Source organism: Lepidochelys kempii, chromosome 1 (assembly GCF_965140285.1).
Source record: "Lepidochelys kempii isolate rLepKem1 chromosome 1, rLepKem1.hap1, whole genome shotgun sequence".
Taxonomy (NCBI): Eukaryota; Metazoa; Chordata; order Testudines; family Cheloniidae; genus Lepidochelys; species Lepidochelys kempii.
The window spans coordinates 329,328,832-329,343,462 of NC_136380.1; the positions used below are offsets into that span (position 1 = coordinate 329,328,832).

Sequence of the window (14,631 nt, forward strand, 5' to 3'; positions counted from 1 at the left end):
GATTGCAAAGTGGTGGAAGCCCTAATGCTTGGGATGCTTAACATTTAAAAAGACTTCTTGTTGTGCCAATACAATATTGCAAAAGGAGAGGCCTGATATTTCTCTTCCATTTCCATCTGAGTCTAACGTCTGATTGCTGTTTATGCTACACTGCAACCAGGGCATTCCATTTAAAAGACCTTGCATCTCCAGATTTAGCTGGAGTGTTTTGTTTCAAACGGGTCAGCAGTAGTGACAAATGTAAAAACAACTCGAACCTTTCAAGTATCCTTTTAAAGTTTCATTTGCAATATGGAGTGTTCAGGTTTAGGATATTAAGAGGATGTTTTGGTGCAGAGTTGCTGTTGTGGACATGCCTGTAGGAAAATGCAAATTCCAATTTTTTTTCTTTCGGATTTCTTTGGAGGATAAGAAATAGACAAAATATTTAATGAAACTGTGAACTTCAAGAAATCAAATCTACTTGCCGATGAAATATAAACATAGCAGAAGTACTGACTTGTGATGAATATGCATAAACTGTTTTAACCACTGATATAGTACCAGATTATATAAAAGGTTGTGTACAGTTGGTTCAACAGAACCAGAAAACAGAAGTTCAGCATAGTTAGACAAACTTTCAGTATTGTACAACAGATATGAGATACTTGTAAATGTTTGCTTGTCCAAGTCCTGTGGATTTAAATCTCTCTTCCTTTCCCACTCCCTCCCCAAACTGATTAGAGCCTTTGTTTGTGTAGTATGAAACATACATGTGACAATTTCATGTGAAACTCTTCTGTTCCTGCTCAGTCTTAAAATGTTTTCCTTTCAGATCAAATCAAAGATAAAATTAAAGAGAGGGACAGAGAGAAGCAGAAAGAAAAGAAGAAACATAAAATAATGAATGAGATCAAGAAAGAGAATGGAGAGGTCACATTATTGCAGAAAGGTATGTTCAAACGAAACAGTATTCATCTGTAATGTGTTAATGTCTAAAATTATATATTTCCAGTGAATGCTGAATTTTAGTGACACTTTTCATGTTTTAATTAAAAGCCCATTTTCCAGATGGTTGTAATGAGGCAGTGTAAAGTTTACAAATTGAAAACTGAAAATCCGCTTTTGTTATATGTGCTATTAACAGGAAAAAAGTATGTTCTCCCTGTTACCATAGTTTAAATGTCCTATACATCATACTAGTGCTATAAATTACATAATTTAAGATAGCTGCATCTTTTGTTATGGTTTTTGTATCTAAATATTACTGAAACTAACATTAGGCTGCAAGGTCAAGAACTCAAGTTAGGAAATGCCAGAATTAAGATTAGGAGTACTTGTGGCACCTTAGAGACTAACCAATTTATTTGAGCATAAGCTTTCGTGAGCTACAGCTCACTTCATCGAATGCATACTGTGGAAACTGCAGAAGACATTATATACACAGAGACCATGAAACAATACCTCCTCCCACCCCACTCTCCTGCTGGTAATCGCTTATCTAAAGTGATCACTCTCCTTACAATGTGTATGATAATCAAGGTGGGCCATTTCCAGCACAAATCCAGGTTTTCTCACCCTCTGTCCCCCCCACACAAACTCTCCTGCGGGTAATAGCCCAAAAAAGGGGGGGGGGTGAGAACCTGGATTTGTGCTGGAAATGGTCCACCGTGGTTATCATACACATTGTAAGGAGAGTGATCACTTTAGATAAGCGATTACCAGCAGGAGAGTGGGGTGGGAAGAGGTATTGTTTCATGGTCTCTGTGTATATAATGTCTTCTGCAGTTTCCACAGTATGCATTCGATGAAGTGAGCTGTAGCTCACGAAAGCTTATGCTCAGATAAATTGGTTAGTCTCTAAGGTGCCACAAGTACTCCTTTTCTTTTTGCGAATACAGACTAACACGGCTGTTACTCTGAAACCTAGAATTAAGATGGTCTCTGCAATCTTAATTTGGCCACCTTGTACCTATGCATTATGATAGTTTTTGGGGTCATTGCTATAGGATTATTAGTTAGCCTGTAAAGAGGAGAGAGAAGCCCATTCTCAAGTTATTGGGAATTCACTTCACTCTGAAATAATCCAAGTTTGTTTGACCTTTAGACATAATGCAATGTGTCTGTGCATTATAATAGTGTTATAATTACGTGATTCCATTTGTTTTCCTACTGGACCCCTGCGTCAGTCAGTGCACAGGATGGACAGTGTTCATTTAATGAGCAGCTATTCAATATTTTGTGTTTTCTTCATTGATCAATGTGGCACCCCAGGCCTTTTTTACTGCACACTATTCAAACCTGCTCTGAAAGCAGAATTATTAATTTCCTCATCGGCTTTTCTATGGCACTCATCATAAGTGTCTACTCCTTACGAGCATTAATTTATCTGCACAGAATCCCTGAGAGGTGAGGGGCATTATCCACATTTTGCAGATGGGGTGTTGAGACAGATATATTCAGATCAAAAGTATCCACTAATTTTGACAACTGTGTGAATATGCACAGGCTGCTTCAGTTGTATTACAGCACATGGAGCTAGATGAATTCTGTATTGGACTTTGTGTGTCACACTACCAAGTTGATGTGGGAGCAGGAAAATATTCTATGGTAGCAATAACCACTCCTCTAGCAGCAGGAAGATATTCTGCAGTGGTGGTAGCAGGACAAGGTGGTAGAACTGGAGACCGCCATGATGTTTGGATAGGAGGACCAGTTCCTTGGATAATCTACATAGCATTTTGTGTCATTTTTGGGCCAGGAAAACTAACGTGGCTTAGTGGGAGAAGATGGTTCTGCAGAGCAAATGACCAGCAGTGGCAAGAAGGCTTCAGAGCAGCAAGGATTACCTTTTTTGAGACCAGTATAAAACTGACCCAGGAGCTTCAGGGACAGCATACCAATGTGCACTGCCCCATATCTGTGGAGAAACAGGTTGGCATTGCCATCTGGAAGTTGGCCACTCCAGAACATTACCAGTCTGTAGCCACCAATTCAGTGTGGGGAAATCCAACTGCTGGGACCATTCTCATGTAGGTCTGCTATGCCATTAAGGTGCTGTCTAACCAGTTCAGGAAGCTTAGTAATGCTCAGAGGTGATTGATGCTTTGCATGCATGAAGTTCCTAAACTGAATTGGGCACATGGATTCCATCAATTGCCCCATCATTTCCCCCCAATCCCTTCCCTCCCACCTGCTGTGGTGCAGCATTTATAAACAGAGAGAGAAGATTGTTTCTTCGTGGCGCTGCAGGAAATGGTGGACCACCGTGGCAGGTTTACAGACATAAATGTAGGGTGGTCTAAAAGGATCCATGATGCTTGGATCTTTCAGAACTCAGTCCTATTTAAATTAATGGAGGAAGAACTGTGTGCCCCCCAAGAGTAATGTGGACATTAATGGTATGGAGGTTGGTCCGGTTATTCTGGGAGATCTGGCTTATCCCCGGATGCCTTGGCTATTGAAGCCATATGTGAGCTGCTTGGACAGAAGGAAGGAATGTTTTAATTATCACCTGAGTAGTTGCTGGTTGGTGGTCAAGTGTGCATTTGGCCATTTGAAAGGAAGATGTTGCTGTTTGTGGAATAGGTTGGAAGCAGCCGAAAAAGATGTTCCAACCGTTATAATTGCATGTTTTGTTTTTGGAGAATAGTTGAGAGAGACAGAGGAAAGCCTTACTGATGGATGGGAGACTGGGGTGTGGAGACTTGCTCTGAGGTCTGAGCAGACAGTAGGGATTCCACAGAGAACATAAACACCCATAGGAATACTGTCAGGGATGCCTACTGTTCTTGTATTTTGAGTCACATACCTGAACATGTTAGCCTGGAGGGATGGGGTGGGTGGTGAGATGCAGATGTGAGTACTGGGGAACATTGTGTGCATGTTTTGAAGTTTAACTTTCCTTATGTGCTTTTGTAAAACGCTGTGAATTATTTCAACTTTATTTCAAGGATTCTTTGTTTTAAATGTAGTGATGATTCGGGCAGTATTGTAAATCATTATTATGAAATTTTAATGAAACCAAAGGAAAAATATCTTTGGTTAGTTAAATGTTTCTAAATACAATATTAACCAACTGTACACATGTTTAATTACTGCAACAGTGCAAACAGAACTCAAAGTGCAACAGTAAGAACATTTCAGATACCACAATTTGGTAAGGGAGATAAGTGACTATAAGCCTTGGCTTGGATTTTGGGGTTGAGTACCTCTGCTCAAACTTATCAGGGTTGTTGCAAGGTTTAAAAGAGCTGGACTCCCAAGTGCTAGTGTTCTTTGTGCCCAGAAGTTGGATCTGTCGTGAATGATCACAGCTTCTGGGAGCACTGCTGTGGGGATGAAGAGGTTAGGAGTTGCTGCTGGTCCCAATGGACAGCAGTGTGCAAGGGCTGAAGGACATGGCTGGGTCCCAAATTATGGGAATGCAGGGCCTGTTGGCCTATCAAGAGCATGTTTTGCAGAAGGGCATTCTGGCTCAGGAGAGTGTCCATGAGTTGCTTCTGCATCTGCTTGTTCCATGCTCTCTTTGAGCATGGTGATTCTGTTCTTGGCCTCTGCCATGATCTCCTGAAATAAGTGCATTTCTTTGTCCTTTTGATTATTCTTGTAAAGCCTCCATCTCTCAGCCAGCCTGGCTTTCCTCTGTGACTCTGGAATGAATTCTGAAAACATGTTGTCCCTAGTCGTCGTCTTTCTCCCCCTCCAGATTGGCCAGCCTGTGAGTAGTAGATATAGAAATGTTGTCCTTGATTGTCTGGCTGTTGCAGGTGCTGTGGCGGTGGGGGTGGGGGGAACCTTAGCTTATTTTGTTTGGGCTATGAACAATGAGAATCATGATTTAAGCATGTCTGTGATCTTGCCTTGACTCTTCCCATTCTTGGAAGAAATTCAGAGATCTAAGTGGTCAGAGTGTATTTGGATTTCAGTGTACTGTCTGCTTCTATGCTGTTAGGGGTGAGGGTGGCTCCAGGTTTGTTTGCAGTTTTGTTTTCATGCTGGAAGTGCTGTTATGGTGTCATAGGTTTAAAGAGTGGGCTATGGGGTTCTTGGGAGGTGAGCTGGATTGTAATTCCCTCTACATCTAGGATGTCCTCATTTTCAATGACATCATGCAGAGGTGGATGACTAGGAGGTAGAAAATGGTCTTATTCAAAAAGGCAAAAGGCAGACCAGCAAGATAGGCTGTGAAGTTATTTACCAGAATGATTTATCTCCAACCCCACAGATGCACTGTAGGAGTGGAAGGGGCTTGCAAGCTACACTGGGCAGCACGGGCATGTGGCTATTCTTAATGTGTGAAACAAAATCGAGCTATTTTTCCATGTCTGCAGAGGAGATCTAGCAGAGCTTAAGACTGAGAGTGTGTAGAGAAGAATAGATAAGGTCCTACAATGACTGTCCGCTACAGTGTGCATTACAGGGCATTGAACTTCAGTGTGGAGCAGTATTGTTTGTGCCTTGACCAGGGATGCATCGTGCACTTGTGCATCAGGTAAACTAAGAAAACTAAACAGATTTCTTTTCCTGTGAGCACTGTCTCAATAAGCTGTTGAATTTTGCACAAAATGCTTTTGTTATTCAAATCTGTTGTGGGAGAGGTGTTGAGCAGACTGCGACTATGCCATGCTGGTGGGTGCCATTTTGAAGCATGTAAAAGGGGGTAGGGGAAGGGAGAGGTTCTTAGCTCACATCCACCAACAATAATAATGAATTGTAAAGATAGGTACTTACATGCTGAAATTCCCTCTAGAGGATGGAACTCAGGATCATCCAGTGTAGAACAGCAATTGTTGCAGTGCAGGATGGAGACTGTCTTTCCAGATGGTCCTGAGTCTCAAAAGATCCTGGCTGTCAGGGGGCAGCTCTTCTCCAGCATCATCCTGCTCATCCTCTGATAGGTCTAGCTGGTCATCCTTCGTGTTGAAGGGAGAATGTCTCCTTTTATCCCTCATTTAATATACTTTCTCCTCAGCTGCTTGCTCTTTGTCTGGCACTGGTTGGCGTCCCAGTCTTGACCCCTCACAGATATGCTTTGCAGTGTTGCTGAGAAGATCCTTAGTCTTGTGGTTGGCAACAAGAGTTTCATGAACTGACCCTTCTTCCCAAATGTCAGTGAGATCCAGAGACTTGGCAAAGGTCCAAGCAACTGTGCAAAGCATGTTGTGGGACTATTGCAGTTGTATCACCAGAATAATGATATACTAGGATCAAGGAGCAAATGGGCAAAATCTGTCTTTACACAATCTTTTAAAGGGAGGGAAGGGTCATCCTGGAAACTTGACACCAGAGCAGGGAGGACACACAAGTAAATGGACAGATCAGTAATGGTCAACCTGCAAAGCACTGTGGGATAGCCAATGGAAGCATGCAAAAAAGTGGTGCACAGCAATTCATGCACATGAACAAAAGACTGAACTAATTCAGTTCTAAGCAAACCTAGTCCACTTTGCCAAGGGACTCCAGAGTTCCTGATAAACGAAGAGTAAGTGTAGAGTGATGGGTTGTCGTGTGTATGCAAGCATTTTCAAACTGGACTAACTCTATTTGGATCCAGTTTAAAATCCCTGGGTAGAGAAGCCTGTAGAAACTTATTTGTACAGTGATTTACATGATTAAAGCATAAAATTTATTTTTAGGCAGAAGGCCTATCCTTCTAGACAGGAGAAGATTGACAGTAATTTTCTCCTCCTCCCTTCTTTCAGTCCTTCCAGACCCCACAAATCCTCTTGGGTTGCTTTAGGCCTGTTTCTCCCTGTAAGCATGCAGGACTCACCCTGCAGCACCTCCTGCTGGTGTCCTGGGAATTAGTTCCACTTCTAGCCTTGGAGCGCCCTCTGCTTATGCTGGGCCTCCGTGTCCCTCCCAGAGCCGGTGCCCCTTGTATGCTGGGGTGCTGCCCCCTGGCAGTAAGATGCTTTCATTATTCAAATCTGTTGTGGGAGAGGTGTCGGGGGCAGGGGCCCCCATTCCTGCCTCGCCTCAGTCGTAGACTACTGCCAGTGAGCTGCTAGCCCCGCACCCTGGGGCAGACTGCGGTATAAGCCACTCATCACAGGCAAGGTTGGGTTTGGACCTGGTGTCTCTGTCTAACCTTGGTCTGTCCCCTGCAACCCCAGTACCTGTTGGACCTAATACTAGGCTGCGGCCTGGGGCTTTCCTGGCTGGAGCTCCCCAGCTCCTCAGGGCCTTCCCGAGCTCTGCTCCAGTCTAGGTACTCTGCTTAGGTCCCTGCAGCCAGGTCCCTCCCTCTCAGAAGCTAGAGAGAGTCTCTTGAGCTTCAGCCCAGCAGCCCCTTTATAGGGTCATCTGACTCTGTTTGGGGCGTGGCCACAGCTGAGGCTGCCTCCCAATCAACCCAGCCTAAGGCTCCCTGCCCTGGCCCTCTCCAAGGGCTGGCTTTTAACCCCTTTGGGCTGGGACCGGGTGACCATACCACTACACTCCCCCATCCCATCTTTGTAGAAAAGCAACTTTAACACAAATGGCACTGTCCTTTGGTCTGATAGGATATGTCTCGACTACACAGTTAACTCTGTAGCTCACAAAAGCTTATGCGCAAATAAATTTGTTAGTCTATAAGGTGCCACAAGTCCTCCTTTTCTTTTTGCGAATACAGACTAACACGGCTGCTACTCTGAAACAGTTAACTCAGTAAGTCAGGTGTTTTTCCTAACCCGCATTCTGTCCTCCCACTCAAACCCCACCCAACTTTAGTGGTGCTTTCAGCCCAGGATAGCTGGCCTAGCTGGGGGTGTAGGCTAGAGCTCAGTGCTGCTTTCACTCTGGTAACTAGTAGCCTGTGTCCTCACAACAGAAGGGGCATCACTTGTGTCCTGATAATCCTCCAAAACCTTTCAACAATTCTCCCCTCTCCTCGCTGTGTGCCAGGAAGGACATACAGATTTTACCACAACTCACTGGGAAGGAAGCATAGAGTGGCTGAGTTTTTCTACAGCGTAAAGAACAATGAGAGATGCCTTCAGGTGTCCTAGCAACACACATTGGTGAGTGCAGCACCAGTGAGGACACTAACTTGGCAATGGTTTGCAGTGTGTCTGCTTATACCTGAGCTAAACTAACCTGGGTGCTGGTCATCCAAGTTGACTCTTCAGTGAGCACATACCTTTAGCTTTTTGATGTGTGTTCAAGGCAGCGAGTGCCAGTGGCGCATCCTTGAGTGGACCCTACTTTCTCCATGTTTGAAATTTGAATTTTTTAAGTTAAAAATAAAGTTTAAATTGGAATTTAAGCCTTTTATAGTTTCACTGTTTATCTTGCTTTGATTCAGAATAGTAAAACAGAATTGATATGGGAATGTAATTGGCTTTAGGTTGCTGTGTAATCTCCATCAAACTGCTCATGCACTATGCCCTAGTGGCACTCTTACTTGCTCTCTTGGAAGTAAAAAATCAACTTAAAGAACACTTAACTTGAAAAGTTAAGAAATGTTTGATTTAAGATTGTCTGTGCAACAATGATTTGCCCCCATTGTGCATAATATGCATTATGATGCAGTGTTTAGTTACATGATCATACGCTATTTTTTACCACAGGATCCCTGTCTCATTCAGTTCATTGTAAGGGCACACAAGAGGGCCAGGATTAATCCTGAACACTATCTTAAATTTGGCATTTCTAAATTTCAACAATTTGATTTTGCAACCTAAGTAACTTTCTTTTTAATGTTGCCTTTTTTATAAGTAGTAAGATAGTGACCCATATGATTATAGTGGGGTTGAATGATCTTCCATACAGGAACTTGGGCTGCTAAGTAAAGTACAAGACTTTCTTTCAGGGTAAAAGTGAAGTACAATGCTTGATTAAAACTAACATCAGTCCTGTGTATGTAGTGTAAAAAAAAAACAACAAAAAAAAACAAACAAACCAAAACTTGTTCTGCATTGTTAAACTGTTTCTAATGGTAACTTTAGTGAAGAATAAGACCAGTGTAGAATGCAGGGAGCTTTAAAATTTTTTTCCTTTCTTAAAGGGAAGCTGTCAATTTGAAAGATTAAAGAAGACTAAAGTACCCAGTTTTCTAATAGTGCAGCCTCTTAGTAGCATGCCCAGCAACTTTAATTCCTTTTAAAAAAATAACAAAACTACTTCTGCACTCCAGTTGGTGTATTTTAAGGGTCTTTCATGCAGGGGAATAGGAGCTGTGTTCTGTCTCCCTTCCTGTCTATGCTACTTCCTCTTTGCTCAGCTCATATTCTCTGTGTGGGGAGGTGTTCCCACCTTCCTTGCCCCAGTGCTTCTCCTTGTTCCCAAGGAGAGGTCAAGGGATGCCTCTGATCTCCAGGCCCACTACTTCTCTTTGCTGTGTTCTGTAGATGGGAGATGGTGTGTGGGGATCTCCACTGCTTTCCATTCCAGATCTGGTGAGGGATTTCATCCAGCACTTTGCTTCTCTTTTGTCTGTCCCTCTCCTGCCCCCAGGTGTGGAGGTCAGAGAAAGTAGATTTCAGAGTAACAGCAGTGTTAGTCTGTATTCGCAAAAAGAAAAGGAGTACTTGTGGCACCTTAGAGACTAACCAATTTATTTGAGCATAAGCTTTCGTGAGCTACAGATCACTTCATCGGATGCATGCGATCAAATAAATTGGTTAGTCTCTAAGGTGCCACAAGACTCCTTTTCTTTTTAGAGAAAGTAAACTAATTCCTACCCTGCTTTGTTGTTCCAATGCTTTCTTGAGCGTCTTTAAGATGAGAGGACCTCTCTCTGGTCCTGTTAAGGGTCATGCTGCCAGCAAGTGCTTCCTTGACCCCAAACCTCACATAGCAACAGTAGCCCTAAGCCTTCTTGTAAGGCCTGAGGGGAAATATATAGTTGCAGTTATCTCCGAACTGTGCATAAATGGTGTAATCACTCCAGCACATGATTAAAACTTTGTATATACTCACTTTCATTTCCTGTCATGCTTATATTAGTATGGAAAGAAATAGGGATTGTTGCTAATATTTCAGTTTTAGTAATCTTGGGGGTTAAATATATATATTGGTATAATTGCTGCCTCCAACACTGAACAGACAGTTCTTTTTAGTGATTGGTGAAGGATTAACTAACCCAGGGGTTCTTAAACTGGGGGTTGGGACCCCTTGGGGTCGTGAGGTTATTACATGGGGGTTCGCAAGCTGTCAGCCTCCACCGCTTTGCCTCCAGCATTTATAATGGTGTTAAATAAACAAAGTGTTTTTAATTGATAAGGGAGGTCACACTCAGACTTGCTATGTGAAAGGGGTCACCAGTAAAAAAGTTTGAGATGAGACAGTTCTGTACTGTGGGGGGGTGGGGGGGAGAGGTATATTTTAACATTCGTTAGCCAATGTGTTAAATACACCATTTTTTTTTTCTAGTGAAGATAAGGTCATGGACTTCAGGGGGACAACGGGACTGGTAAAACATTGAGACATGTCCTTGACTTTTTAGAGGTCTTTAATATAATAGTGCCCTACCAAGGCTGGCCTACGTACACTTAAGTTTCACCAGTTTAATTAAAATCTCCTGTTTAAAATTTAGTTAAACAAGTGAGGACACACTTAGGTTGATTTAGCTTAATTTGGTGATTTAAACTGAATGTGATTAAACTGATTTAAGTATGTTCACACATGGGTTTGCACTGGTTTAACTAAAATCTATTTCAAAATCCGTTTAAACGTATGCAAGTTTCTTGTGTAGACAAGACCTTAGATCGGGGTAGTCAATTATTTTTTGTCAAGATCCAGATTTCTTGGTCAAGGTATAGTCAAGGTCCAGACGCCAGAGGGACATTTTTCACACTGCAATAACAGTAATAAGTAAATAAAGATTTCATGGTCCATTCAAAATCATGTGGCAGTCTGGATTTGGCCTTCTGTCCACTTACTGAGTACCCCTGCCTTAAGGCATGTCTCTGCTTACAGCGTGTGTGGGGAAGACACTCTGTGCCAACAGGAGAGAGCTCTCATGTCTGCATAAAAAAACACCCCTGTGAGTGGCATAAGCTATGTCAGCGGGAGAAGATAAACAAGTATCTGTTTAAAAATAAAGTGTAGGAACCTACTAGTACTTGATGGTATGTTTAAACTATCAAAAATCAGATGCAGTTCCATACCTGTTAATGGGTTTAGCTGCCACTCTCAGTACTACTGATAGTACCACCCCACCCCACCCCAAAAAAATAAAATAAACCAACCTCCATCCCCTTCTTTGCCACCTTGAAAGTGGAGGGAAGGTTGTCCCTACCCTGACAGATAAATTAATGCCTTAATTGCTATCATAGTTTCCAAAGTAGCTTTCAGCATAGGGCAGTCTGGAAATATATAGTAACGTTTAAAATTGTACCTGCAGGGACACCAACATTAAATCTAGGTAATCTAAGGAGCTAAGTGGTTTCAGGTATTACACCTGCTTTCAAGCTCCCTGCTAATCTGTAATTTGTACTTTCTTAGTTAAATAAAACAGAAACTAAACCCATTCTCTCTTCTGTTGCTACAATCCACATGTGGGTGTTTAAAGACATATACCTACTTCCCTGTACCATATTTGTGGGTTTTTTACTTCCTCTGTCTGAAGTTTGGGTCCATTGTGGTATAAGAAGCATGTCAGTAGCTGGTTTTCTAACTTGTATTTTGTCTGGTTGCATGCTGTTCCTGATTCTTAGAGCCTTTCTCTTGGGCTTCCAATCTCCACATTCTGGAATGTATGAGGCACTGCTAAGCAGCCTTAACACTCCTTTAACAAAGCTTTTTATTAGTGAATTTCTCTTGTTTTTAATAAGGCTGTCAATTAATCACAGTTAACTCACACGATTAACTCATAAAAATATTAATTGCACTTATAACAATTTATTTGAATTGAAATAAATTAAAATTTATTAAATATTTTTGCATGTTTTTCTACATTTTCAATATTGATTTCAATTGCAATGCAACACAATACAAAGTGCACAGTGCTCACTTTATATTTTGATTACAAATATATGCACTGTAAAAATTATAAACAAAAGAAATATTATTTTTCAGTTCATCTTATACAAGTACTGAAGTGCAATCTCTTCATTGTGAAAGGAACTTACAAATGCAGATTTTTCTTGGTTACATAACTACACTCAAAAACGAAACAGTGTAAAACTTTGGAGCCTACAAGTCTACTCAGTCCTACTTCTTATTCTGTGAATCGCTAAGACAAACAAGTTTGTTTACATTGACCGGAGATACTGCTGACTGCTTCTTATTTACAATGTCACCTGAAAGTTAGAATAGGTGTTTGCATGGCACATTTGTTGCTGGTGTTGCAAGGTATTTACATGCCAGATATTCTAAACATTCGTATGCCCCTTCGTGCTTTGGCCACCGTTCCAGAGGACATGCTTCCATGCTGCTGATGCGCGTTAAAAAAAGTGTCAATTAAATTTGTGACTGTACTTCTTGAGGGGAGAACTGTATGTCTCCTGCTCTGTTTTACCCGCATTCTGCATATATTTCACATTATAGCAGTCTCGGACAATGACCCAATACATGTTCGTTTAAGAATACTTTCACAGCAGATTTAACAAAACACAAAGAAGGTACTGTTGAGATTTCTAAAAATAGCTACAGCACTCAACCCAAGGTTTAAGACTCTGAAGTGCCTTCCAAAATCTCAGAGGGACGAGGGGTGGAGCATGCTTTTAGAAGTCTTAAAAAAGCAACACTCTGATGCGGAAACTACAGAACCCGAACCACCAAAAAAAAAAAAAATCAACCTTCTGCTAGTGGCATCTGGCTCAGATGATGAAAATGAACATGTCAGTCCCCTCTGCTTTGGATCGTTCAGGCAGAACCCATCATCAGCATGGAAGCATGTCCTCTGGAATGGTGGTTGAAGCGTGAAGGGACATACGAATCTTTAGCGCATCTGGCACGTAAATACCTTGCAATGCCAGCTACAACGGTGCCATGCAAATGCCTGTTCTCACTTTCAGGTGACATTGTAAACAAGAAGCAGGCAGCATTATCTCCTGCAAATAGTAACCAACCTTGTTTGTCTGAGTGATTGGCTGACCAAGAAGTAGGACTGAGTGGACTTGTAGGCTCTAACGTTTTACCTTGTTGTATTTTTGAATGCAGTTATTTTGTACATAATTCTACATTTGTAAATTCAGTTTTCATGATAGATTGCACTATGGTTCTTGTCTGAGGTGAATTGAAAAATACTTGTTTTTTACAGTGCAAATATTTGTAATATAAAGTGGATACTGTACACTTTGTAGTCTTAATTTAATATATTTTAAAATGTAGTAAACATCCAAAAGCATTTAAAATAAATGATATTCTGTTGTTTAACAGCGTGATTAATCATGCTGTTAAACCTGTTTAATTGCTTGACAGCCCTATTTTTTAAGAAACTGGTGACTGCGGAGGGGGGTGTCCTTTAAGGGTGGGTGATGGGGAATCCCAAAGCCCATTTCCTTCCTCTTCCCCACACAAAAGGAGGGGAATGTTATTTTTTTCCCCCTTTAGAAATACCAGGAGCTTTGCAGTGGCAGAGGTGTGACCTACCTCATTCATCAACTTGTGGTTCTTTCCTCCCTGCTAATCTCAGCACTATATGCTTGTCATACCTCAAACCTCCTAGTTCTCACCTTGATGTGGACAGTGCTATGCACTAAGCTAGCATTTTTAAAACGTCACTTTTGGGAAACTGAATCCTTGGAACGTCTTGGCTCAAGGGCCCCAAATTTGTACTGCAATGCCTACACCCAACCCCTGGTATGGGGCGTACCAGTTTTTGGAATTCGAGGATTTTTAGAGCTTTTAAAGGTTACACGTGGCACAGTAATGGTGGGATCCTGTGGCATGTGGCTAATTTTTAGCTTGAATCAGTCATGTGCACCATTCTGTACCCAGTAAGAGAGCCAAATAACTTTATTAAATTCTCAAGCTGGATTGTGGAGCCAGACTCTAAATAAAGCTCAGGGCAGTCCTGTGATAATTTTTTGGGGATATGTTTTTGCCCATATGTGCCCCTACCACCCCCCCTGCCACCTCCCTCTTCCTCTCTCCCCCCCCCCCCAAAAAAGTTGGAAGAAAAGTGCTGTAAGAAATAAATTTTAAAATGAGATCATCTGGAGAGAGTTATGCTTGGGAGCCCCTTCACCACTCTGGTCCATTTAGTTGTTTAGCAGTTTTCAGGCCAACTTCAGTATGCATGTAGATTTTAAGGTAGTTTGGAAAAACTAGCTCTATATGAAAAGTCCCCCTCAACTTTATGCGGTGCTGGCACGACCACTCCATAATTTACATGACAAGAGAGGAGAGGACTCTGGCAGTAGCATGAGCTCAGGCAGTTAAGTGGATGGATGCTCAATGGCAATTTTGCTAAACAAAAGATGGGAATCTGGCTGACAGTCAGCATTTAAAAAGGCAAGGTGGGCGAGGTAATATCTTTTGGTGAAAGAAATGAGCTGTTGAGCTATGGCTGGTCTGCACCAAAAACTTACATAGCTATATGTTTTTTGGGTGTGAAAAATCCATCTCTGTAAGACATAGTCCTGTCTACACTGCACAATTAAGTCATAACTACCACAGTAATTTACTGCAGATTTTCATATCCACACTATCCTAATTCTGCCGGTGGTGTGTGTCCTCACCAGGAGAGCTTGAACTGACTTCAGTGGGGCAGGCTGA

The 14,631-nt window shown here is 41.9% G+C and overlaps 1 protein-coding gene across 7 annotated transcripts in view; it reads left to right on the top strand.

Annotated features, from left to right (window-relative positions):
• RSBN1L (round spermatid basic protein 1 like) overlaps positions 1–14,631 on the top strand; it is a 94,241-nt gene that overhangs the window by 21,998 nt on the left and 57,612 nt on the right. For 6 of the 7 annotated variants that reach the window (XM_073328571.1, XM_073328574.1, XM_073328572.2 and 3 more), the window contains exon 2: positions 815–931. The exons of the other annotated variant lie outside the window; for it this stretch is intronic. In XM_073328571.1, the coding sequence (XP_073184672.1) occupies positions 815–931 (117 nt within the window). The remainder of the gene's footprint in view (positions 1–814; positions 932–14,631) is intronic. 7 annotated transcript variants of the gene reach the window in all.